Source organism: Heterodontus francisci, chromosome 30 (genome assembly GCF_036365525.1).
Source record: "Heterodontus francisci isolate sHetFra1 chromosome 30, sHetFra1.hap1, whole genome shotgun sequence".
Taxonomy (NCBI): Eukaryota; Metazoa; Chordata; class Chondrichthyes; order Heterodontiformes; family Heterodontidae; genus Heterodontus; species Heterodontus francisci.
In genome coordinates, this window is record NC_090400.1 from 51,688,799 (window position 1) to 51,716,600 (window position 27,802).

The 27,802-nt window shown below is 47.6% G+C and overlaps 1 protein-coding gene across 13 annotated transcripts in view; it reads left to right on the forward strand.

Moving 5' to 3' along the window:
• msi2b (musashi RNA-binding protein 2b) overlaps positions 1-27,802 on the forward strand; it is a 539,697-nt gene that overhangs the window by 353,301 nt on the left and 158,594 nt on the right. For all 13 annotated transcript variants that reach the window (XM_068010600.1, XM_068010599.1, XM_068010601.1 and 10 more), the window contains one exon: positions 26,789-26,871. In XM_068010600.1, the coding sequence (XP_067866701.1) occupies positions 26,789-26,871 (83 nt within the window). The remainder of the gene's footprint in view (positions 1-26,788; positions 26,872-27,802) is intronic.

The following is a 27,802-nucleotide window of genomic DNA, read 5'->3' on the forward strand; positions in this document are numbered from 1 at the left end:
AACGTGGCAATGCCTCCCAAGGTGCTTCGCAGCAGCGTGAGGGACGGCGAATCAAAGGAGAGATTGGTCAACGAGCTGGGTTTGAAGGGTGGTCTTAAGAAAGAAGAGCGAACTTTTATCTATTAAGGATAACAAGTTGTCGTAGATTCTCTGACAGCACCCCCCCCACACCAGTGACCTCTACCACCTAGAAGGACAAAGGCAGCAGGCCCATGGGAACACTGCCAATGTTCCCTCTAATTTCTCTCTGTTGTACACAGGGCCTGTTTGTTGCACTGCGCGGTTCCTTGAAGATGCGCATGGTCCCTTTAAGATTACCGTGCACGCGTGCAACAACGTTGGTTGTGCGCTGCCTGTTTGCTCCCTGTGCCGTGGTTCCAGATTGCAACGTGGTCGCGCAGTTTAGAGGCAACACTGAACATCACCACCTGCATATTCCCCTCCCAGTCGCACACCATCCTGGTTTATATCTTAGCTGTTCCTTCATCGTCGCTGGGTCAAAACCCTGAAGCTCTCTACCTAAGGGCACTTTGGAAGCACCTTCACCACCGGGACTGCAGCGGTTCAACAAGGCCGTTCACTAAAGAAAGGGATAGCCTGTCATGTCCTGCTGGCTTTCCTGACCCTGACGGTTTGTGGAGGCACCTGGGGGATTTACAAGCAGCTGCCAACCTACAGAAGTTTCCCCTTAGGGATGTGCCTATTCAGACGCATTCTCTGCACAGGGAGGATCCGAACAGGTCCCAATAGGGACATGACAGGGTTAAGCACTGCTCAGTTCCAGCAGATAAGCAAAAACAGACCTGCTCCATACGAAGCCACAAACAATGGCGTAGGAAATCAGCTAGTAACCTCTTCATGTCTCCTGCCTGGTGAATGATGATGGAACATCCAGAAGCTGGACTGAACTAATTGTCAGGGCTCTAACTAGGTTCCACCCTGAGGCGTTTTTACAAAACAAAAAGCAGACCTGAGGAATTCATAAAATCTAAAGGAAATTATAGGTTACAGTTAAATTGTCTTTTACAACGGAGTGAGCACTTTCATAAAAAGTGATGACATTAATTGTTTCATTGGTGCAATTTAACCTGGTTCTGACCCAGTCATTTAATGTTTAAGGTTATCGTTCTTGATGTGCTTGAGTTAAAAATATGAGCCAACATGAGGAGATCAGTGTGGTATTAATGAGATGACAGCACATTAGGAGCTAACATCTTTAAAGTCTCAACATTTTGGTAATTGAAAAGATACTTGATAACATTCCAAGCATTCAGCTCAATACTGCCTACTCTCTCAGGAAGGCTTGAGGGCCTGCAGAACCACAGGAGGCCCCACATACTAACAATGTAGGGTGAAAGGAAAGGTTTCGAAAGGCTCAATAGACCTAAAGTGGCTAAACCTGAACTAAATGCATAAACCATCCCAATACTACTGCAAACTGAAGCCAAACATGTTGCTGCTGATCGGTAGGCTGTTGGAGCCTCCCTCCCTCATGCTGGGGGGAATATTATGGAGGCGATGGGGGCCTTGGCCACTGGCTGGAGAGCCAGCGAGAGGCCCACGTTACCTCTTTTGGTTCTTATTCTGGCAGGCCTTCCCCAATCAGACATTTGAGAGGCCACGGGGCAGGCCTTTCCCAGGATCAGGACCCCGGGGGTGTGAAGACCATTCGCTGAGAGCTGCTGGCCAATCAGAGGCTGGCAGCGCCACCAGGGAGGCAGTGGCTGCTGCCAGAACGACACCCACAGGAGGCCCAGGATCGCGGAGTGACCCAGGCCAGAGGTAAATGATGGTGGGAGGGATTTTGTGGGGAATCCTGACATTCTCGTGGATTAAAGGATTTGTAACTTCGATGGACTTGTTTTTCTATATATCTTGTTGTGAACTGACGTTGCACAGACCTCTTCAAATAGTAGTCCTTCACTCACACCGGTCTCTGAGATGACATTTGACCAGGTCAAGTCCACAAGAACAACATAAAAGCCAACCACGTGGAGGCACAGTGGGTCGCACTCTCGCCTCAGAGTCAGAAGATTGTGGCTTCAGTCCCACTCCAGAAACTATAGCTTTTGGAGGTGCTGTCTTTTGTGATGAGATGTTATACTGACGTAAAAGCAGAAAACACTGGAAATACTCAGCAGGTCAGGCCGCATTCTGTGGAGAGAGAAGCCGAGTTAACGTTTCAAGTCAGTGATCTTTCATCAGAGGCGGTGGCCGCTGCTGGAACGGCACCCACCGGAGGCCCAAGATCGCGGAGTGACCCTGGCCAGAGGTAAGTGATGACGGGAGGAGTTTTGTGGGGTGGGGCTTGTGGGGGAGGTGGGTGTAGGACATCAGGAGCAGAGTGGCTCTCAGTGGGCCCCTCCCCTCCAGAGCTGGGTCCCCTTGATGAGACACTGAGTACCTTTGAATGAGGGTCCCCCACCTGAGAGACCACAAGCAACCCTGCCAGGCCGCTGAGATGTAGAAGATCCCCTGGCGCTATTTCAACCAACAGCTGGGCAGTTCTTCCCGGTGTCCTGGGCCAATATTTATCTCTCAACCAACATCATGAAACACATTACCCCTGGCTGTGACTTCCTTTGTGACCTCTGGTTCTGCCTGTTCTGGTACCCCTCGCCAACCCCTCCCCATTCACCCGCCACCGTCTGTTTGCTGCAATTAGGTACAAACTGAGATAACTACAGCTAGTGAAGGAAGTCTGGAGATTGACAGCTACTGACTCGACGTCAGGGGAAAAAAAAAGTGTGAAATTACTTTTTGTTACACTTTTGACGCTTTGAGGTGTAACGATCTGGGACTTTTATATAGCGATGCAGATACCAAGGGAGATGTTCTCACACTCTCTGTCCCTCGGGATGTGATTCATTTTGACAGCGATTAACCAACTCTGAGAAGCATTGAAAAGGCTAACAAGTAATCTTTGCAGCTGAAAAATGTATAAATTGAGTGGGGAGAGCAGTACCTGTAAATAATACACTCTCTCTCTCTCTGTCTCTTTCTGTCTGTCTCTTTCTGTCTGTCTCTTTCTGTCTGTCTCTCTCTGTCTGTCTCTCTGTGGGCAGAAATCTCCCAGCCATGTGGGGGCTGGGTGGTAGTGCGGGGCAGGGGTCGCTGAAATAGCAGCGAGCCACATTGGGATGCCTCCCTGACGCATTCCTGCCGACGGGGAAATTTCCCCGCAATAATCAGGGAGCCAGATCAACTACCCACAGAACGGAGGCACACAGCCAATTGCCATGTTTAAGGCCCCAGTTTGGGGTGATTTAGAGTGCCCCACAGTATTATGCTGGCGGCAGGATAGGCCCTCCCCGCCGTGTGGGGAGGCCGCCAGCTCCGTGGAGGGAGGCTCCATTCCCAAAGAAGGGGCTGCGGGCAGGAAACCCCGCACTCGTGGCCCCAACAAACCATCAGAAGGGGTTTCCCCTGTGATGAGAGGGGCCTGCCAGAGCTGCTCGCCCTGTGATTGGGCCAGCAGCATTTGGAGCCCGCCTACTGTCCTTAATGGGATGCTGAGCTTGGAGGCGGTCACTTCGGAGGCTGCCTCTGGGAATATCCCTGTGCTGGTCTGACTCCTGGCAAGTACGGGCTCGCGACCCCCATTTGCTCCTGTTGTTGAGGTCCTGAAGCCTGCTGGAAAATGCAGCCCTGTGTCTGCGTCTGTGTGCCTGTCTGTCTGTGTGCCTCTTGTTATGACCAGGTGAGAAAGAGGTCTAGGGTTCCCTTTCAGCCTTCACTTGGCCTTACTGTAACAGGGTTTAATTTTTAAACACAGTGTTTTAGTTTCCCCTTGGTGAATCCTTGTTCACCGCTTTCCAATTATAAGGCAAAGAAACGAGCACAAGCAGGCTTTCTTGGGTTTAAAGAAGAAAGATGAAATTTTATTAAATTTAAACTTAAATCTGTAATTCGGTTGACGCCTAAGGATACACCAAGTGCCCACACTAGCATGCATACGCGGTACGCACATGCAAATAGAGACAGAAAAGAGCAGAATGAAAATAAAGTGGAAAGGTTTGAGGCAATATCTGAAGAGTTTTTGTTAGGGGTCTTCGAGCTCAATGTAGAGTCCTTGATTATAGGTACGTCTTGCTTTTCGTTGGGGCCTAGTATTCTTCTTAAACCTTGTTCACTGTAGGAGACTTTTCTCTTGGGGTTTGTGTGTCGTCTGTCAGTTTTTGGAGTTCCATGAGAAAGAGATGGGAGCAGACAGGACAAGAGAGGAGGTCTGCTTCAGTCCAGAAGCAAATTGCTTTCTCCAGGCTCACAGTGCAAACTCTGCAACAGCCAGTTAGTCATGTGACCAACTGGTCTGACCACGTCTGTTTGTGGGTTGAATTGGAGCAGGGAATAGCTCCTTTGTCTACAAGCACTGTCTGTTAATATGCAAAAATGTCTTTCCAGCCAGGGGCCTGGCAACCCCTTGTCACAGACCTCTTCTTCCCAGCAGCAATTTGAAATTTAATATCCATCTGGCGAAATTAATGTGCTTCATTCGTGGCAGGTGAGGGCCTGCATGACACTCTGTGTGCGCCTGTCTGTGTGTGTGTGTGTGTGTGCGTGTGACTGTATGTGTCTGTCTCTGTGTGTCTGTGGGTGTGTCTGTCTCTGTCTGCGTGTGTGTCTGGCTGTGTATATGTGTGTTTGTACATTGTGTGTGTGTATGTGTGAATGTTTTCCTGTGTGTGTTTGTGTCTGTGTGCATATATATGCGCAAGAATGACTTGCATTTCCTTGTTCACAGCTGGGTAGTCTTGGGGCATTGAAGAAGCTGTTGAGAGCCTGTTGGCAGTTGCTTTGTGTGCACAGGATGGAGGTCTTCATCACACCAGTCAGTTTTTAACACACTGACAGGAAACTAGATTTTGACAAATCAGAATGTCCTGCGCAAAGCAAGAAAGATGGTCACTTCCATCTGCATCTTTCTTCTCTCCTCTTTCTCCTTCCACATTATAAAAGTGATTACTCTTCAAAAGTACTTCATTGGCTGTAAATGCACAGTGGGACATCCTGAGGCACTATATAAATGCAGGATGTTTTTCTGTCTCTTTTTTTTTTCTCTCTCTTTCTTGGTTTCCTTCACTCTCATTTTCCTGCCATCTCTTTTTTCCTTCTTGGGGTTTAATCGTGATTTTGGGTGTTAGTGTAAAAGAGGCCATATTGACTCTCCCGCCCAAAGTCAGTGGAACTGAAATGGGGAGAAATGCGTAACTGATGGGACATGTTACATTATTGCCCAGAGTCAACATGACCTCTCCCTCACTCTCTCTCTCTCTTTTTCCCTTTCTCTTCCTTTTTCCTCCATCTATTTCCCTCCATATCTGGCTCTTTCTTCCCCCCCCCCCCCCCCCCCCCATCAGAAGCTGAGCAGTCAGGTGTGCTATATGTGACAAGAGTATTATCCAGTTAAGAATAGTGTCAACTCAGCAACCTTCCTGTTTAAGAAAAGACTTGCATTTAAATACACCTTTCATGACCACAGGATGTTCCAAAGTGTTTTACAGCCAATGAAGTACTCTTGAAGAGTAGTCATTGTTGTAGTTAGGAAACAGGCAGTCAATTTCGCGCACAGGAAGCTCCCACAAACAGCAACGTGATACTGACCAAATAATCTGTTTCTGTGGTGTTGATTGAGTGATAAATATTGACTAAGACACCGGGGATAACTCCCCTGTTCTCTGCAGGATGGTGCCGTGGGTTCTTTTACATCCACCCGATCAAGCAGATGGGGGCTTGGTTTAATGTCTCATCCGAAAGACGGCATCTCTGGCAGTGTGGCACTCCCTGAGTACTGCACTGGAGTGTCAGCCTGGATTTTTGTGCACAAGCATCTGGAGTGGGGCTTGTACCCACAACCTACTGTCTCAGAGGCAAGAGTGCTGTCCACTGAGCCATATTTATGATTAATTGTTGAGGGAAAAGGCCCCTTCAAATTGACACGCACCCAAGTATATAAATCCCACATGCACAGGTATATAAATTGCCATTAAACAAGCTGAATCAGTGAGAGTCAGACAGAACCAGGCACTGGATAAGCTGTCGCCTGAAACATTGCTGATAATGAGTCCTGGACAGCCGGGCGTGTGAATGTCAAGTCACAAGGTCCCACTTGTCCTGGGTGCGCTCAGATGAAAATTTACTCGAGTTGCTCATCTGAGCTGCTGTTGATGGTCATTTTGCAGCTTTCTTGATTGATGCCAGGAGCATGAAAAGAAGCAGCTGTTTTATCATTTGTGTCGTCTTCGACTTGCATGCTGTGTCTCCACAGGGCTATTGGCTGAAGCCTATGTCAATAGGCTTGAATGTGCACTAGTTGCTCCAGAAATAGGCCCCTATTCGCAATACTCAAAGCACCAAGGCAACAGGCCCAAACTTCTCTTTTCCTAAATTGAATTTACCTGGCAACGGTGTGGTCTGTCACTTAATGTTGACCTCTGCTCATACTGTGTTTTCCCTTTGTTAAAATGTTCTTTATTACTTTCAGGCTCCACATGCGGCCTCTGGGCCCTGTTGCACGCATGCTCTGCTATTGATGATGATGTCATGGTTACCAATCGCTGTACAGTGAAGCCTTTGAATTTATTCGGGCCATGCACAGATTTGGAGGACTTTGTGTTGACAAGACTTTGCCTCATTCCTGGTGGCTTACTGGCCTCACTTGAGGAGTGTGGGATAGGTTGTGTGCAAAGAGTAACCCAAGCTTGTATAGGCCTGAGAGGTGAAGGCCCAGTTGGAGTGATGTCACCTTGCTGCATGGGGTGAAGGGTACAAATAATCTGGTGAATGGATAGATGTGGATTTGCACCCACCCATTCCTCTTGCACGTCAAGTGATGTCGGGTAGGTGGGGAGGGAAATGGGCAAGATGCGTGGAGGAAGTGAAAAGATGAAGCAGTCTGAGCCTCGCTCACTTACCACCCCCCTTGTTAATGACAACATTTATATAGCGCTTTTAATGTAGTAAAACATCCCAAGATGCTTCACAGGAGTGTTATCAGACAAAATTTGACCCCGAGCCACATGGGATATTCAGGCAGGTGACCAAAAGTTTGGTTGAAGAGGTAGGTTTTACAGAGCGTCTTAAAGGAGTAAAGTAGAAGCGGAGAGGTTTAGGGAGGGAATTCCAGAGCTTTGGACCCAGTCAGCTGAAGGTATGGCCGCCATTGGTAAAGCGATGAAAATTGGAGATAGTGAAGAGGCCAGAATTGGAGGAGCACAGATACCTTGGAGGGTTGTAGGGCTGGAGGAGGTTACAGAGGTGGGAGTGGTGAGGCCGCAGAGGGATTTGAACACAAGGATGAGAATTTTAAAATGTTAGCAGCTCAGAGATCTGGAAGCTTGGCACTTGCCTTCCATTGCTTGACTGGAGAATGGTGTACATTACCAGTGGGGGTGGGGTGGGGAGAAGAAGAAGGACCCCAAAGGATGAGAGTAAAAGGACCCTTTGGAAAGTGAGATCCTTTCAGCTGGAGGCTGAGCTGAGGTTGATAAAACACCAGAGCGAAGGGTTAAATTTCCCCATCGCCCTTTTCCACCTAAATGGCTGTGTAAGGCATGTGACAGTGCTTTAGTCACGTCTGCTGCAGAGATGGAAATTAGCCATTATGGCCACAGCTCCTTTCTGTTGCTCTGTGCCCAGTTACAGCTCATAAACAGCTTGGCTGTCCACTTGCATTGGACTCAAACACCCAGCAACAGATGGTGCCGACACAGCTATTGTCATAAAACTATAAATTAGACTTTTTTTTTAAACCAGTAGAAGACAGTAATGTTTCAGGAGTACATGTTAATCCCCAATATATGGTGACAGATTACACATCAAACAAGTTTGTTGGCATCATAGACGAGGTAGTGGAGTCTTACCCTGTCAGCGGGCTTTGTGATTTAGCAGTGCAGGATGGGAGGGGTGAGTAGTGAAGTGGGCAAAGACCCTGGTGATGTGTGTTCTGCTCCCCCTGCCCTCTACCCCTCACATTTCACTGCTTCTACCACCAAGTGCCCGTCTTCCTCCTGCTACAGTCTGAGCAGAAGTGGATGAGCCAGTGTCCGTCTGCTTCCATGGGTCTCCATCGTGAGTGTCAGTGAGGGGAAACTACAGGTCAGCGTCTTAATGAAGGGTGAGGGAGTGGACTGAAGGGAGAGTAGTTTAGCTATCTGGCAGGAAGGTGACACCTGACCTGGCAAATACTTTTCTACCTGTGACGCGAGTCCCAGCTGAAGGGGATATTGTGGGAGGTGTGGTTGACTGTGAGACAGAGACCCGAAGGGGGGGGGGGGTGGTCTGTCTCCATGTGGGGCAGAGATCTGGGGGGGGGTCTGTCTGCCTGTGGGGCAGAGATCTGGGGGGGGGTCTGTCTGCCTGTGGGGCAGAGACCTGGGGGGTCTGTCTGCCTGTGGAGCAGAGACCTGGGGGGGGGGTCTGTGCCTGTGGGGCGGAGTCCTTGGGGGGTCTGTCTGCCTTTGGGGCAGAGACCGGGGCAAGGGGATAGTTACCCGGTGGTGAAGGGGCATCTTCCAAACTCCAGTCTGAAGGCGATACCTCAGCTCCCTTTGTGTTTGGTGTTTGAGGGTTTAGTGTCTGTACAGGCTCACTGTTTGTCGAACTCCCTCCTGTAACAGTCGAGGAAGTTATAAGACCTGGGTGAGCAATAAATAATGACAGACTCTATAAGTTACTTTACCCTCCGGAAGAGTGTCAGACATGATACAGTACTCGATACATTTAAGGGGAAGCTAGATAAACACATGAAGGAGAAAGGAATAGAAGGATATGTTGATAGGTTTAGCTAAAGTAGGGTGGAAGGAGGCTCATGTGGAGTATAAACACTGGCACAGACCAGCTGGGCCGAATGGCCTGTTTCTGTGCTGTACATTCTGTATAATTATGCAAATTGAGTCCTTTATTGTTCTTAATTTCCTGTAACAGAGGCTTGTTAATCAAATCATCAAATGCACAGGCTGCCTGAACATGTGATGGGTTCGTTGTTTTTGCATTCATGGGATGTGGGTGTCACTGGCTAGGCCAACATTTATTGCCCATCCCTAATTGCCCTGGAGAAGGTGGTGGTGAACTGCCTTCTTGAACCGCTGCAGTTTGAGGTGTAGGTACACCCACAGTGCTGTTAGGAAGGGAATTCCAGGATTTTGACCCAGCGACAGTGAAGGAACAGCGACATATCCAAGTCAGGATGGTGTGTGTCTTGGAGGGGAACTTGCAGGTGGTAGTGTTCCTGTGTATTTGCTGCCCTTGTTCTTCTAGTTGGTAGAGGTCGCGGGTTTGGAAGGTGCTGTCTAAGAAGCCTTTGTACATTGCTGCAGTGCATCTTGTAGATGGTACACACTGCTGCCACTGTGGGTCAGTGGTGGAGGGAATGAATGTTTAAGGTGGTGGATGGGATGCCAGTTAAGCGGACTGCTTTGTCCTGGATGGTGTCAAGCTTCTTGAGTGCACCTATCCAGGCAAGTGGAGAGTATTCCATTCATTCCATTTCCTAAGAGTCATTTTGGATCTAGTTTCAGACCTACTGCAGTTTTACTATGACATTTAGTGCAGATTAGCTCTCCAGTTACTGACACGACCCAAAGATATTGTGCACCATCACATCCTTCATCACTCCTGACTTGTGCCTTGTAGATGGTGGACAGGCTTTAGGGAGTCAGGAGGTGAGTTACTCACCGCAGGCTTCCCAGTCTCTGACCTGCTCTTGTAGCCACAGTATTTATATGGTTGGTCCAGTTCAGCTTCTGGTCAATGGTAACCTCCAGGATGTTGATAGTGGGGGAATTCAGCGATGGTAATGCCGTTGAATGTCAAGGGGAGATGGTTAGATTCTCTCTTGTTGGAGATCGTCATTGCCTGGCACTTGTGTGACATGAATGTGGCATGCATTTATCAGCCCAAGCTGTAATACAAGAGACTTTATATGGACGAAGTAAACTGTGTAACAGCAGTCATTGTACTTTATTAAAAGGTATAAAATTCTGTGAGGATTTTTACAGGGTAGATGCTGAGAGGCTGTTTCCCCCAGCTGGAGGGTCTAGGACCAGGGGTCATAGTCTTAAGATACGGGGGTGGGCCCGTTGTGACTGAGATAAGGGGCAGGAGTTTCCTCAGAGGTCAGACTGTTTCCAGCTGTCGAACCCGCCCCCAGAAGGAAACAGTCACTCGTTGTGATTTTCATGGCGGCATCACCTTAATTGACCTGGAGACAGGTTTGTTGTCCAGTTAAGGACGGGCTCTCGAAGGCCTTTCAGCTTCAAAGGAGCAGCAGGATGTCTTGCCAGGTAAGTAAGGGAGGGAGCAAGAAGGAGGCACCCTCTCTCCAACTTTTTCAAATGTAAATTTAAAAATGGCTTTTGCAGCCAGGCCACCACTGCTGGGGGATGGTCGGGGGGAGCCCTTCTACAGGGCGGCCTGTGACTGCTGCTGCTGCACCCAGGCAGGTAGGGAGGGCCACTAAGCCTGCCTGGAGAGCAGCCCCACCCCCTGGCTTACCACTGGGAGGCCACCTCCAGGCACCTAAAATGCCTCCCACCACCTGCGGGAACCTCAAGACCAACTGGGAAAATCCCAGTCAGTTGCCTTTAATTGGCCTTAATTGGTTCTTAATGAGCCTGATTGGCTACCTGTCATGTGTGGGCGGGTAGCCCTGCCACTCCTCAATCCCGCCTCCCGGGGAATCAGCCTGTCCCCAACGGCGATATTTTTAGCTCCTGCCCACCTCTGGGGACGAAAATCCAGTCCGAGGAGAAATTTCTTCACTCGGAGGGTTGTGAATCATTGGCATTCTCTACCCTAGAGAGCAATGGATGCTCAGTCGTTGGGTGACTGAGATCAATAGAATTTTAAACACTTGTGGAATCAATCGATATGGGGACGGGGTGAGAAAGTGAAGCTGATATCGAAGATCAGCCATGATCTTATTGACTAGCAGAGCAGGCTGGAGGGCCCATATGGCCCCTTCCTGCTTCTGTTTCTTCTGTTTAGGGGAGAAAAGGCCACACACAAGGGGACTATCATATCGCGTACTGTGCTCCCTGTAGTTGGTAATCCGATAGTCTAGTGGAAACCATAGTTTGAACTCAGTGAGCCTTTGTTCCGACATCTGTTAGAAGCGCAGTTGCCAGGAGAGGAAGTTTCCCAAGGGACAGTTTGGTGCTGTAGAAAATCCGGAGCTCTGTGGCGGAGAGCGTGATTACCTCAGGAACCTCTACCACCGTTGCCCCGCAACTCTGTCCATCTCCACGCTGCATGCCTACCCCCCAGACCTTTGGAGCAGACATTTTCCATTGTTACAGGCAGCACCATGACTTATTCAGTAATTAAAATGTCAGCGAGGTGCAAGGTGCCTTTTAAAAGAAATAACAAATTCAAGTTCCACATGCATTTTAATGATTGAGTATTGGAACATTCTGCATGTTGGGCTGCCAACCCTCCAGGATTGCCCTATGTTACAACAGTGACTACACTTCAGAAGTAGGGCGGCACAGTGGCGAAGTGGTTAGCACCGCAGCCTCACAGCTCCAGCGACCCGGGTTCAATTCTGGGTTCTGCCTGCGCGGAGTTTGCAAGTTCTCCCTGTGACCCCGTGGTTTCCTCCCACAGCCAAAGACTTGCAGGTTGATAGGTAAATTGGCTATTATAAATTTCCCCAAGTATAGGTAGGTGGTAGGGGAATTGTGGGGATGTGTTAAGAATATGGGATTAATGTAGGATTAGTATAAATGGGTGGTTGATGGTCGGCACAGACTCGGTGGGCCGAAGGGCCTGTTTCAGTGCTGTATCTCTTAATAAAAAAAATGAATAAGTACTTCATTCGCTGTAAAGTACTTTGGGATGTCCTGAGCTCATAAAGGCGCCATATAAATGCAATTTTCTTTGGGGGGGGGGGGTGGTATTTCAGATTAATCTCCAGTAGTTTGCAGTGAGCAAGAACCCAGGAGAAATATCACTGGGGACATTAAACTGAAATTGGGTATTTTGCTTTTCGTTTGCTTATGCGTCAACTGTGGCTCAGTTGGTAGCACTCTTGCCTCTAAGTTGTGAGCTGAACTCCCATGCCAGAGACTTAAGCACAGAAATCTAGGTTGACACTCTGAGGGTGTCAGTACTGAGGGAGTGCTGCACTGTCAGAGGTGTCCTCTTTCAGATGAAATGCTAGTCCTTTCGGGTGGACGTATACAATCCCGTGACACTATTCCACAGAAGAGCAGGGGAGTTCTCCCTGGTGTCCTGGTCAATATTAACCCCTCAATCAACATCACAAAAAAGGATTATCTGGTCATTATCACACTGCTGTGTGTAGGAGCTTGCTGTGCGCAAGTTGGTTGCCACATTTCCTGCATTGCAACAGTGATAGCACTTCAGAAATATTTAAATGGCTGTAAAGTACTTTGGGACATCCAGAGGTGGTAACAGGCGCTATATAAATGCAAGTCTTCCTTTTGAGCTTTGCACCATGTTGTTTCTTTGTTATAAAAATATTGGCGATGGTGGGTGGGGGAGGGGTTCACGGAAAGGGTTGTTCAACCAATGGTCAAGAATGACCCAGTCGAGGTTTACAAAGAATCTGTTTCCTTTCCCGTTAGCTGAGGGAAGGTGGGGTTCCATGGGGTGACCAGTGGCGGGACTGTGGGACAGGGCAGGGTGGTTTGAGGTCATGGGGAGAAATGTCCCGGAATATCTCCCAATCAGAGTTGGCAAAAACCTCCGTGCCTGCCCTTCAGGGTGATGCTTGCCCCTGTCTCGGGAGCAGGAGGCATGGACTCTTCTGTCTGCTGCATTGAAGAGTGGAGCGCGCATTGCAGCCCGCAGCGCGCCAGGGCTTGCTCTAGGCAGGCTTCAGGGGCCTTGAGAATGCTGCCTGCGTTTTTTATACAGAGAGGAAGAATTGATCTGAACACAGAGCGTAAGCAAAGGCTCACAGTGGAAAGCAATGAAGTTATCTTTCTAGTACATTTATCTGGCTGGATATGGGACCTGAAGTCCCTGTGCTCTGACCCTGCACGGAAGGATTAGCCCTGCCCAGCAATTCTGAGCACGGACTGCTGGAAAACTTCCTGAACAGGTTAAGACGCTGCAATTTTTAAAAATTATTTGCTCCCTGGATCTCTTGTGGGCTTTTTGTTTAACCAAATTTCCCCACACCTTCTCTTCTCCCTTTCAAAGTTGAATTTCCCCACTCCCAGTCCCGCGTGGAGTTCAGCATCCAAGCCTCAGCCAGCAGACGCTGGAGCTCTCCATCATGGTCTTTAGAGTATAACAGCAAAGGATGTACAACAATCATCGGTGCCTGTCTCAATACAGATTAACATTTCCTGATACAGGGGCCAGATGGCTACTGCAGTCCGACTGTCCCATCCACTTAGCATTACATTGTGCCTGCTGCTGTATTGTGCTTCCGTTTCAGCTTTGAACTCTCATTACATTCTGAAGGACATGCTGGACGCGGGAGGTTTGACGTCTAGGCTCTGTGAGGCCTTCCCGCACTCGCGCCCAACCCCGGAACGTGGGCCCTGTGAAAGGCCTGTAGGGGTTGCTCAAGGCACCATTGTACCTGGTCTCCCTAACCCCACCCCCACCTCAACTCCAAGTGCACAGCTGCCATCTTAGATTCAAAATCTCCACACCGGCAACTGGATTTTTAGTTCATTCTCAGGATGTGGGAGTCGCAGGCAAGGCCGCCGTTTAGTGCCCGTCCCTAGTTATCCTGAGGTTTGATGTTTGCTAGGCTACTTCAAAGGGTAATGAAGAGTCAGCTGCATTGGTGTGTGTGTGTGTGTGTGTGCGTGCATGAGTGTGCATACATCAGGTGAGAGCAGCAATAGGTTCGATTGCGCTGTTGCATTCTCTCCTCCACCCCACCCCCAGTTAAAGCCCAGCTAACATTCACTATCTACACTCACACATGAACACCAGCCAATATTGTGAGGTGACAGAGGGCACCCGGTGCCCATGAGGCGTGCCCAGCTCGAAGCAGCCGAGGAGGGGACCATCAACCGAGCAACAGGACAGGAAGCAGCTTTGGACATCCCATGCACAGACGTGGGGCCCTGTCCCTTATTCTGTGCCTGTGCTCCTTGGCAAAGAAAGAGAGAGAGTCTGCTTGCTTGGGGTCGAATCCAAATTGGTGCCAATCTCTTCACAGGTGCTGAGAGCCACTTTTTAATGACACCACCCACCCCAGTAACAACACAGAAGAAAGTGTTACATCCAAAACGGTAGTAAGAGCAGCCGCAACAGGCCAATGCAATCTTCAGCTTGTGATGACTCTTGAACTGTCATGCTCCACACCTCCTCGTCGCTGGATGTACTTGGGATCATTTGTCAACAGGAAGGGAAGGGAATGTTTTGACTTCATTATGTTTGGAGGGATTGGCTCCACATTGATGCCAAACTGTTGCATGCCAACTGCACAGCTGCCTGAACACCAGGGCCAAATGCCAAATTGTTGCCGCCCTGTTCGTGGGCCTTGCCATCCACGGCGAATCTGGCAAAAATTAACTGTTGGTTTTGCCACTAAGCTGCATGAGGACTCGCAGGCCGACAGCGTCATCATAGGTCCTGCGTGTGAAGATTGCTTTAAAAAGAAATAAGGGCTTGCATTTATATAGTGCCTTTCACAGCCTCAAACATCCCAAAGCGCTTGGGAACCAATGAAGTACTTTATGAAATGCAGTCACTGTTGTCAACGTAGGAGGCGCTTCAGCCAATTTTCACACAGCAAGACCCCGCAAACAACATTGAGATAAATGACGAGATCATCTCGTTTTTCTTTAGTGGGGAATAAATATTGGCCAGGATACCAGGGAGAGAACTCCCCTGCTCTTCATTGAAATAGTGCTATCAGGTCTTCTACATCCACCTGAGAGGACAGATGGGGGCCTCAGTTTAACGGCAAATCTGAAAGACGGTACCTCTGACAGTGCAGCACTCACTCAGTACTGCATTGGAGTGTCAGCCTGGATTTTGTGCACGAGTCTCTAGAGTGGGACTTAATTCTATAACCTTTTGACTCGGAGGCAACAGAGTTCTACCCACTGAGTCATGACTGACATCTAGGACTCCATTAAGGACTCCAGATTGGGAAAGGTATCCGTGTGGATTGAGCACCATTGCTCTGTTTATTAGCCGATCTCCAGCTAACCAGATCCACGATTGTTTCCTATTCGGGTTAACTCTGAGCCCTCCCCACAGTGTGACACAGCTCAACACACCAAGAAGTTTCCCAGGCTCGATGTCTGGTCTCAGCTGAGTTTAGTGGATAGAGAGGCCAGACCGGATATGGGAGGAATGGAAGGGAAACCAGTTGGAGTTCCTGATCCTGGTCATTGACTCCCCCATTGGGAAGTGGATGTTGACTGAAGAAGGATCGGGTCAGCTGTGATGCACCCCCCTCTCCCCCCCCCCCCCCCAAAAGAAAGACTTGCATTTATATAGCTGCCTTTCATGACCATTGGATGTCTCAAAGCTCTTTACCGCCAATGGAATACTTTTGAAGTGTATTTGCTGTTGTAGTGGAGGAAATGTGGCAGCCAGTTTGCGCACAGCAAGATCCCACAAACAGCAATGTGACAAAAACTAGGCAATCTGTTTTCGTTATGTTGGTTGAGGGATAAATATTGGCCAGGACACCGAGGATAGCTCCCCTGCTCTTCTTCGAATCTTTCACGCCCACCTGAGAGAGCAAACGTGTTTTAACTTCTCAACCAAAAGACAGCACCTCCGACAGTGCAGCATTCCCTCAGTAAGCATCAGCTTTGATTTTTGTGCTCAAGTTCTGGAGTGGGACTTGAACTGGGGAATCTTGTGATTCAAAGGCAAGTGTACTACCCACTGAACCACAGCTGACACAGTCAGCTATGTGCTGACAATGATTGGTGGGACTTGCACATGCAGATGGCCATTAGCATGTGTAGAGGAGTTATTGGAACTTCAGCCAAAAAACATCAATGCATTCAGAGGCCTAGGGGGACAAAACAACATTTTGGCTTGCATGGGGTTAACAGAAACTAATACTTTAAAAAAAAGGACAGGACATTGTATTGAAAGATATAGATGAGGTAATGAGGTATTAGTAGAACGTAAAGAGACCTTGATTTTTTTTCTTTCTCTTCTCCTTTCTGCTACATTCCTGCTCTCTATCTTTTGCACACACTCACACCTGCCTCCACTCTGTCACATTTATAATCACTGTCTCTTACACACACTTTCACATTTACACACTCGTGCATGCACACACAAACACTCACTCACTCATTCTCTCTCTCTCGCTCTTTCTCTCATGGTTTCCCACTCAGGCCTGGATTAACATTTCTGTCTATTGTTTATCAGTTGCCTGGATCTCCATGCAACCCCTCGCTGACACTGTCTGGGTCACAACAAGGTTACACAGTCTGACCGACTCCTGCTAAATGAACAGAGGTTTTCCCAGGAACCGTCCTGTCTGCACGGGACTTCCATAAACCAGAGAAAAAACATAATCTATGTGTAAAACTCTTTGCCCCCAATGCAGTTTCATCATTTGTTTGTTCTGTGTTTGGCTCCTAACGCTGACCAAAAGCCTTGGAGATTTGTTGCCACAGTGATGGGATTAGATTTTTCAGCGTGCTGATGCCATTTAGGTTGCTAGGTCCTGGCCCCAGTGTGTACGGAATGCAATGATAGGATGTGGATTTGATTTCCTCCCCTCTTTCCTCCCTTCCCTCCCCTTGCCTCTCTCCCTCTCCCAACTCGTCCCTCCTCTCCTCACTCTTCTCTCTCCCTTTCCCTACTTTCTCCACCCCTCTAACTAACATCTCTTTCCCCTCTCCCTTCGCCTCTCCTCCCACTCTGCCTCCCTTCCCTCCCCTTGCCTCTCTCCCTCTCCCAACTCGTCCCTCCTCTCCTCACTCTTCTCTCTCCCTTTCCCTACTTTCTCCACCCCTCTAACTAACATCTCTTTCCCCTCTCCCTTCGCCTCTCCTCCCACTCTGCCTCCCTTCCCCTTCCATCTCCTCTTTCTTCCTACCCCTCCCCTGCTCTCCCCTCCCCTCCCATTCCCCTCCACTCCCACCTCCTCTTTTTTTCCTCCCTCCCCTCTCTTTGCTCACCAGTTTTCCTGGTTTGGGGGGGTGCAGCTTATTTGATTCTTTGTCTGAAAAGAGTGAATTTTAAGAGCCATGCCACAAAATGCTCAGTTATAGCATTGTTAACTTGCAGCAGCCAGTGCATGAATGGGGAGTGACCTTGCAAATGGGCTGTTCAATTCTGCACAACTGGTTAACTGTAAAGGGTCCTAGTGGAGTGATTCAATGACTGTTGAGCAGGGCTGTATTCTTTAACACTCGCTTGTGTCACACTCAGAGTGTCGGTGATGGGTTGAGAGCAACAAATGGAACAGAATAACATTTTACTTTATAGATCACCAGCACTCTGAGCAGCACAGCGGGAAGGCGAGTGGGAGCAGCTGGTTATGTAATCGGCTGTTTGATGTGAGCTGGGGGGGCGGGGTGGATGTGCGCACCCATGGGGTTGGATGGGGGTACTGCTACCTTCTGAAAACCCGCCATCAGTTGATTGTAGCGGTCAGTTAAGCTACTGACCCATTGATTACTGTAGCCAACATGACAACAATAACCGCACTTCAAAAAGCACTTCCTTTTTTGATTTATTCGTTTATGGGATGTGGGCGTCACTGGCCAGGCCACCATTTATTGCTGGTCCCTAATTGCCCTTGAGAAGGTGGTGGTGAGCCGCCTTCTTGAACCGCTGTAGTCCATGTGGGGTAGGTACACCCACAGTGCTGTTAGGAAGGGAGTTCCAGGTTTTTGACCCAGCGACAGTGAAGGAACGGCAATATAGTTCCAAGTCAGGATGGTGTGTGACTTGGGGGGGAACTTGCAGGTGGTGGTGTTCCCATGCATCTGCTGCGCTAGTCCTAGGTGGTAGAGGTAAAGTGCTAAGGAACATCCTGTAGTTGTGAAAGGTGCTATATAAATGCAAGTTCTTTCATTTTAACTGATTTGACTGTTGATGAAAAGAGAATGTGAGGGATTGTTCAGCAATGTGGGCGGGACCCGTGAATTCAGGATGACTTTGTTGGTCTGTGGTGTGAGGTCAATGGAACAGTTGATCCTCCACCCTGCTTCCAAATCCAATGCTGGGAGACGCAAGTTCATCTGATGTGGGATCAGGCTTAGTCACTCCTCCATTCACTTGGCCGAATAAATCATTCTGCTTATTGTAGTTGGCCTCGAGTCCAATGGAATGAATGTGTATCTTGACAACAACAACATGCATTTATACAGCACTTTAACAGAATCTAACACCCCAAGGCACTTCACAGGGGCATTGTCGAATAAAAATTGGCACCGAACCACATGAAATATTAGGGCAGGTGACCAAAAGCTTGATCAAAGAGGTGGTTTTAAGGAACCTCTTAAAGGAAGAAAGTAGAGGCAGAGAGGTTTAGGGAGGGAATTCAAGAGCTTAAGGCCTGGGCAGCTGAAGGCACAGCCACCAATGGTAGAGTGATTAAAATCAGGGATGCAGGAGAGGTCAGAAATGGAGGAGCGCAGAGATTTCAGAAGGTTGTAGGACTGGAGGAGATTACAGCGATATGGAGAGGGCGAGGCCGTGAAGAGATATGGAGGAGAATTTGCAAACAAAGGCATTGCCAGCGAGGGAGTCAATGTGGGTCAGTGAACGCAGGGGCAATGGGTGAATGGAATTTGCCATAAGTGAGGGTATGAGCAGCAGAGTTTTGCAACTCAACTTCAGTTTATTTTGATTGAACTTTACTTTTGGAAAACCATTTTTTTGGCGCTCTTTAAAAGTGAAAGCTCGCAGTTGGTAATGGAAGGTGATGGGCATTGCAAGAGGGTTTCATTAATTCCTAGTCAATAGAAGGCCTGTTGTGTTAGTGGCTCTAGCACAGCCTGAACCAAATGAAGTAACTATGACTGACAGGCCAGCAGCATGGTGCTGCTGAGCACTAAACTGGCCCAAATGTTCTCTTGTATGTGTCAGCATTCACCGGCAGGAACCGCAGGGAATGAGATCAGACACCTCCCTGCTCTTAATGGGGGGGGGGGGTTCTCAATGAGGTGTCTAGGAATAAGGCAGAGGAAGCCATTAAGGAAGTAAAGGCTGAAGGAATCCAATCGTGGAGGTGGTCAAACCTCCCAGGGTTTTTGCTCGCGTATTCGGAAGATAGGGAGGAGGAGGGGGCAGGAAAGAAATAGTTACCAAGGGGAAGGGGAATTAGTTTGACTGTGCACTTCCTTGGTACCAGGCCTGAAGTGAAGCCTTCGAGGCTTGTGAACAATAATTGCCATTGAAAATGCTGACCTTCGAACAGTACTAAGTTCCTCTGTAGCCTGTGCGCGGTTCCACAGCTTGAGCTATTGCTCTATACTTTCCCTCATGACTGCACTACATAGAAGCATAGAAAAAATTATGGCACAGAAAGATGCCATTTGGCCCATCGTGTCCACGCTGGCTGAGAAAGAGTTATCCTGCATAATCCTACCTTCCAACTCTTTGTCCATAGCCCTACAGGTTTCAGCACCTCAAGTGCATTTCCAAGTATTTCTTAAATGTGATGAGGGTTTCTGCCTCCACCACCCTTTCGGGCAGTGAGTTCCAGACACCCAACACCCTCTGATATATAATAAAAACACATTCAATTTTTAAAAGCCATGTTCCCTCATGGTTGAGAGGGAGGTGACATTGAGCATTAGGGCATTTCAGGCACTCTATCTCGCTCTAAACACTGACACTATGAGTGGAGGGAAACTCATTGAAAGGTTTTTATGCGTCATCTGTGATAGGTGAGAATTCTGTAAGATATAATCACACTGCCTTTAAGGCCAATGTTAATCAAGGTTTACTTCCATTAGAATTTGATGCTGCAAAAGACAAGGCCCACCACCCCATTCTCAAGGGTCAACTAGGGATGGGCAACAAATGCCAGCCTGCCAGCACTGTCCACATCTTCAGAATAAATGTTTTTAAAGTACTTAAAGTGTCCTTTTTGTAAACTGTGCTACATGGCAACTACGAACATATCTAATAGGACTCTGCCCTTTGTAGTTGTGGGTTCCAGCCTCACTGTAGGAGCTGAGCACATAGGAGCTGACCTTGCAGTGCAGTGCTGAGGGAGTGCTGCACAGTCTGAAGTCTCATCTTTTAGTTGAGACTTTAAACCTGCCTTGTTCAGATGGAAGTAAAATATCACCTGGCATTATTCGATGAAGGCCTGGCAGTTCTTCAACTGCCTTGGTCAATATTCCTCCTCCGACCTGCAGCACCACCAGAAAGAAACCAGCTGGTCATTTATCTTATTGCTGATTGTGGGACCTAGCTACACACAACTTGGTGGTTGCAATGTCTGCCTAGAAAGTAACGGAGACTGTACTTCAAAAGTCATGCATTGGCTGTGCTGTGCTTTGGGACATCCGAAGGGCATGAAAGATGCTACCTGGTTACTACAACACAAACATCCACTTGACAATGTGGAAAATTGCCCAGGTATGTCCTGTCCACCATCTACAAGGCACAAGTTAGGAGTATGATGGAATACTCTCCACTTGCCTGGATGGGTGCAGCTCCAACAACACTCGAAGCTTGACACCATCCAGGACAAAGCAGCCCGCTTGATCAGCACCCCATCCACCACCTTCAACATTCACTGTCTCAACCGCCGATGCACAGTGGCAGCAGTGTGTTATCATATACAAGATGCATTGTCGTGGCTACTTTGACAGCATCTTCCAAACTCACGACCTCTACCACCTAGAAGGACAAGGGCAATAAATGCATGGGAACACCACCACCTGCAAGTTCCTCTCCAAGTCACACACCATCCTAACTTGGAACTGTATCACCATTCCTTCACTGTTGCTGGGTCAAAATCCTGGAACTCCCTTCCTAACAGCACTGTGGGTGTACCTGCACCACATGGATGCAGTGGTTCAAGAAAGCAGCTCACCACCACCTTCTCAAGGGCAATTAGGGATGGGCAATAAATGCTGGCCTGGCCAGTGATGCCAACATCCCATGAATGAATAAAAAATCTCTCTCTCTCTCTCTCTCTCTCTCTCACAAGCGCACACACACACACACAAATTTGTTTGGCTCTCGACTTTCCCAAAGGAGCTTATTCTTCACTTTGATTCTTTATGTACCTCATATACGTGGCCGCTCTTCACTTCCGAGCCTAAAGACTGATCTCAGCAGGCTACCAGGCCATGGGGCCGCCCCCAATGTATTGTTCTCCACACATCCTCGCTCTTTGAAATTGGGCTTTGTTTTACACGTGCAAAACGAGTGCAGTAAGGTCCCAAATCTACCCCAGTTTCTGAATTTAATGGCCCACAAAGCAGATTAATTTCCAATAATGTTCTGTTGATGAAAGCACGCTTAAAAACATAACCTAAGAGGTTAATTTCCATTCTGTCTTTTCAGGAGCTTTAATGTGCCTTAAGTGTGTGCAGTTATAATTAAATGTAATTATGCAGTGTGCAGGAAATGTTGTGTAAAAATGCTATGTTTAGCTCGTCTGTTGAGCACTTAGTGAAGCCTCACTGCAGAGCTTGGTGATGCAGCAGAGCTGAGAAGGTACCATCCTGCTCAGCATTACTGGAAGCTCGGAGTGATCTTCACCGGGCCCTCTGTTTGGCAGCACACTGGTTGCCGAAAGACGTCCCCTCATAGGAAACCTGTCGGCACAATCCCAGACGTGTTTTAAAGGGACCACATCCCCTTTTTGTCAGCGTTCCCAGGCTTTCAATCCCAATGAAAGCTCACAATGTGGGTTCAATTTCCTGCTAGCTATTTTTAGCCGGCTGGCTAATGTGCTCTCATTAAATTCCAGTCTGCTCTGTTTTGACGTGGTTGTTAACCCATTTAAAATAAACATATTACTGGGGCCATATTGATATAGCACAGACTGGAGTTAACCCACTTTTTTCCCACAAGGGGAGGGAAAATAAAGAGTCAGGTAACTGTAAAGCAGTGACACAGAAACTGCTGCTGTGGGGTGTCCGTGGAGCAGAGCACAAAATGGCAGCAGGAATCTATTTGTTTTTCTTCTAAACTAGTGGACTTCCACTGCTAATGTTGGACGATTCTCTGACATACAAGCATGGGGGAATTAGAATATGTGTCACATCGTGTATTATTCTGCTGCATGTTGCTTCCAGACTTGAGTACCCGTTAACACTTTCCTGTCCTGCTCCGCATCTTCCACCCTCCACTTCACCTATCACTCCTGTGCTCGTTCACCTACGTCGGCTCCCGGTCTGCAAGACTTTGATTTTAAAAATTCTCCTCCTTGTTTTCAAATGCCTCCATGGCCTCACCCCTTCCCATCTCTGTAACCTCCTGCAGACCTACAACCCTCCAAGATCTCAGTGCTTTGTCAATCCTGGCCTCTTGGTCATCACTGATGTTAATCACTCCACCATTGGCGGCCGTGCCTTCAGCTGCCTGGGCCTTAAGCTCTGGAATTCCCTTCCTAAACCTCTGCGCCTCTCTCTCCTCCTTTAAGATGCCCCTTGAAACCTACCTGTTGACCAAGCTTTTGGTCATCTCTGTTCTAATATCTCCATATGTGGCTCAGTGGCAAATTTTGTTTGATGTCGCTGCTGTGAAGGGTGTTTTACTATGTTGAAAGCGCTAGACAAATGTAAGTTGTTGTTGCTGTTCTCCCATCCATCGCCCTCTATAAAATCCAACCAGTCCGAATCTCTGCTGGCTGCTTCCTGTCGTGCGCGAAATCCCGACGCTCTCGCCCATCAGTCCCCTTTCTCGTTGGTTAAGATACTTATTCTTCCAGGGCCTTGCTGCAGAGACAGTCTTTTCAATCTGCCCCACCCCCACATCTCATTCCAGCCTTCTGATCCTCTGACTCTCACTTTCTGGGTACTCCCCCCACCCCTCCACTTTCAGTTACCTTGACCCTACGGTCGCCCCTCTTAAATCTCTCCACTTCTCCATCTCTTGATGTTCAAAAGCCTCCCCCAAAGCCCTGTCTTCCTGACCAAGCCTTTGGCCATCTTTCCTAATCTCGCCTTTCCCGGCTCGCCGTCCGTGATCCTTGGACCAATCATTAAGGAGTGCTACATAAAGGCTCGCTTCGCAAAAAGCCCAGATTTGCGGAAACCAAAGGCCTGTTGTGTTCAGGCTTCCAATACCCTTTGACCCAAACCCATCACTCAGCTTCATTCATCACCTTTCAGCAAAAGTTGGTTGAACCTGGAGTCCCAGTGACTTGTTGAGGACAGTGAGCCAGAGGCACTGCGGTGTATCCGCTCACGAGGTATCGTGATGTTCAGGGTTAGTTTCTTTGAAGGATTATAGAATTTGGAGCCAAGTCTTCAAGTTAGCCTGTAAGGAAGATCTTGTGGTTTAAAAGGAAGGTTTTAGACCTGATGTGGGAGTTTAGTCTATGTCGTCATCCCACAATAAGAGTAAGGAACTCATTTCATATCCCATGAGAAAAGTAAAAGGGAATAAACCCACCATAGCTGGAGTGCTGGGATGCAAAGTATTAATTGGCCTTGGGTTTAATGCTCTGTGTACATTTTTATTGGTATAATTTTTCCTGAAGTCTTTCTGTGAAGGTTGGGGGTTAAGTATACAGTTGTTTTAGTGAAAACAGTCAACATTGTGGACGGTTCCTTGGTTGTGAGACTCCGACACAGGAGGCCACTGAGCTCTCATGGTCAGGCAGCTTTTTCTGACATCCTCATTGATTTGATTTGCAGGAGGATGTTTGCGGGACTCTGGAAGCTCACCCGTATTACAAATGCCCAAATGTTCTTGTGTTACAACGCTCACGACACTTCGAAAGTACTTCATTCATTGTCTGTGTCATGAATGGTTCCGTGGAAATGCAAGTTCTTTTCTAATAGAAGCAAGGGAATGATGGCCTGATACTTCAGGCTGCAGAGTAGGAGCATCCAAGCTTTCTGTCTTTGTGAGTTGTGCATGTGAATAGCACAAAGCCTCGCAAGCAACATGCAAAGTTTGTGTTGCTGATTTAGGACATATCCACCAAGGATGGAGATAAGCTCCAGGTCCATGGAATTTAAACAGGAATTGAGGGCAGGATTTTGGGCACTGTTCTGTCGGAGGTGCATCTCTCTTGTCCCAGCAGCTGCTACCAGGAGCAGGGTCTGTTAGAGGGAGGCTTCACTGCACTGAGTTTGTCTTTTAAAGTCTATTTACTCAGCAAGCTGCGTCTGTTTGAACAGCGCAACCAGTCTACAGAGTCTAATCAAAAAGAGCGTCCACATAGAGGGAAGTAGAGTAAGCTTGCATTACCAGTCCAATCTGTTTCAAGAGCACATCAATGCTGCTGGTTATTGTTGTGAGCGAGGCAGGAGGAGTGCACTGTTAATTCAGTCCCACCTCTCCACAGGTCACTGCATATCATTAAATTTTCCCATTTAATAAAAACAGCTAATTAGATACTCTATTTGTCCCCAGAATAAAGCACACCAACCAGGTTTCTTTAATCAACATTAACTATTTATTATAAAACCAGTCTTAACCAATACTGAAGTACATCCATATACGAATTGAGATATTAAAGTTCCTTATTTCCCTAGCCCTCATACATACATACATACAAAAGAAAAGTTAACCATGGAAAAAAAGGATTTGAGTTTACAGTTGTTTCATGGGACTGAAAGGAATAATAAAATAAGAGTCTGTCATGATCTGAAAGGATGTTTTTTGGTTTGGCGTGGTGTACCAAAGTCAAATAGTCGGATGCCACTCGAAGTCTTTCCAGGCGAAGTTGATGAACAGTCTGTGATGGGTAGGCGTTCAAGGAAATTCAACTGCAGCAGATTTCACATAGGTCTTCCATTGGGGTGTAGGTCTTCTTAGGTCTGACAGTAGCAGTTTAGCAGTAGAAAGTTTCTTCAAATTTCAGGATGTCTTAAAACATAGAAGGTAATAGGAACCACACTTGATGCAGGGATTCTTCAGAGACAGGAGGCAATAGGAAGAATCTGCCACCTCTGACATACGGGGGTTTCTTCTCGAGATGCAGGATTCTTTTACAGAGAGAGGTAACATTTTTCTAGTTGTTCTTCTGATCTCCAGGCAGGTCAGAATCAAATTTCAGACTGCCTGCTTTTTATCCAAGCTCACTGACTTTTAAAGTTCCAAACTGAAATCACAGATCTCCGAAGGCAGAAGGGCAGGTTAATAGGGTGGTGAAAAAGGCATATGGGAAACTTGCCTTTATCAATCGAGGCATAGATTACAAAAGCAGGGAGGTCATGTTGGAGTTGTACAGAACTTTGGTAAGGCCACAGCTGGAGTACTGTGCGCAATTCTGGTCGCCACATTATAGGAAGGATGTGATTGCATTGGAGGGGGTGCAGAGGCGATTCACTAGGATGTTGCCTGGGATGGAACATTTAAGCTATGAAGAGAGGTTGGATAAGCTTGGGTTGTTTTTGCTGGAGCAGCGAACACTGAGGGGTGACCTGATTGAGGTGTACAAGATTATGAGGGGCATGGACAGGGTGGATAGGGAGCAGCTGCTCCCCTTAGTTGAAGGGTCAGTTACGAGGGGACACAAGTTTAAGGTGAGGGGCGGGAGGTTTAAGGGGGATTTGAGGAAGAACTTTTTTACCCAGAGGGTGATGACGGTCTGGAATGCCCTGCCTGGGAGGGTGGTAGAGGCAGGTCGCCTCACATCCTTTAAAAAGTACCTTGATGAGCACTTGGCATGTCATAACATACAAAGCTATGGGCCAAGTGCTGGCAAATGGGATTAGTTAGACAGGTCAGGTGTCTTTAATGCATCGGTGGAGACTCGATGGGCCGAAGGGCCTCTTCACTGTATGATTCTGTGAACCGTCCTGAAACAGGTCACATGTCCAATCATAAATGCTCTCTTGTCGCTCAAAGAGTAGCCCTGTGGTCAAACCCCTTTGCTGGTTTCCTTGAAATTACCTGCTTTCCTGTCCTTATACAAGTTCAGTTTTTATTGAACTTCCTTTCAAAATATCCATGAAGTTCAACTATTTGCAGGTGTCTCAATGTCCACTGAAGATCCTTTTTCAATTTTTTAAAACAGAATCTTAAGTTTTAATAAAAAATATCCTTGTAACATTATTCAGCTGCATTGTGAGGGGGCATCACTGATGAGCAATAGAGACCCCCGTGTGTCTGTGCAGAGTGTCTATTGAAACTTCAGTGTCAGCCAGTGAGTTGGATATGGCTGGCTTATTGCTGGACTTAGAGCAAACAGTGTAGGTTGTAGCAAACAAAGTCTGTTTACTCAGCAGTCTATTTAAACAGCGCATTGCAGCAAACAGTCCACAGAGTCTATTTAAAAAGAGTCTCCATGAGCCAATCACTTAGAGTAGTGCAGTCTCCAGGCATGACTGATGGGAGAATTAGCCAACCATCTTCATCCTGGCCAGGAATAGTGGCGTCACTATATGCAGCCATGTCTGTGAGCTGCTTCTGTGGGAACACATAAGAGGATAGAACAGGATGAATAAGAAGAAAGATGGACAAGCCAATTATTTAACTCAGAGAGAGCTCTATGGGGAGATGACAATGACAATTGTTACCTGCTGTTTGCGCATTCCTAGCTTTTGTTATACGTTAATAGTCCTTGGGAGACTAATTAGTGCTTGAGTGGAAGGAGATTAGTGGCTGGGTATCCTGATGAATGTGCCAGTTCCCAGTCCCTAATAGAGAGGACCAGCAACCTGGGTGGTCTTCATTAAACAATAGCAACTAACATTCCTTTTCTCTTCTGCTTTTCTTTCAGGATTTGGCTTTGTAACTTTTGAAAATGAAGAAGTTGTGGAAAAAGTCTGTGAAATCCATTTCCATGAAATCAACAATAAAATGGTAAGTGACTGGGTTTGAAAGAATGTGCTGGCTGAGTTCGAAGGAAGGTTCTATCACAGACCCCCAACTCTCACCCCACCCCCCCCCTTCCACCCCTCCTCCCCAACTCTCACAGGTTCTGTTCAAGGACTGAAAATGTTGAGAACTGTCTCATGACATAGAACATGCAGGGGAATTGCTTGGTGGAGGCTGGGTGTTCTGTGTCACAGAAACACAAATATACACACTTGAATACATATACACAGTTGCACATATATATACACACAGGGAGGGAGAAAGGAGCAGCAAAAGGCTTTCATCCTGCTTTGAAGTGCAGTAGCTGTTGTTACTTAAGCAAAGGAGTAATGGGTTAGAAATTTTTTTTAAAATTCAACAACGTTTAGTGGTAAGAAGTAGTTGAAATGCAGGCCAAGGAAGGAATTGTTGAACTCAGAAATGCTCTGTTTAGGAAACATTTTCAGCCGCCTCTAAAAGGCTGCTCAGATCTCTGCATTTTCCATCTGAGTCAGTGTGTGATCCTTTTAAACGGTGTTCCACCCAATTTAGTTTCACTCACCTCAATAATTTAGTGACAGAATGTAACTTATTGAAGAAACCTGATGAGATGCAGAGAAAGGCTGGCAGGTGGGTTCACAGAGCGTGGCTGTCCAGAATACAGCACAAATTGGGGCTAAATCAGTCTCGGCGGTGCAGCAGGGGCTGAAAGTCACATGCTTTCTGGCTGTGCGAGGAAGGAGCGTCACCATTCTGCATTTAACCCATCCTGGACCTGGTGCCACAGGGAAAGTTGGAGAGGCGGAGAACCTGGTATGGAACAGTAGTCGGTGAAGTGGTGTTCTTGATTTTTCCGTGGGAGAGCTGAATTCCGAGCCCTATTCCCCACCTGTTTCTTCCATTGAGACTTGAGTATACAGTGGAGGCTGGCACTCCC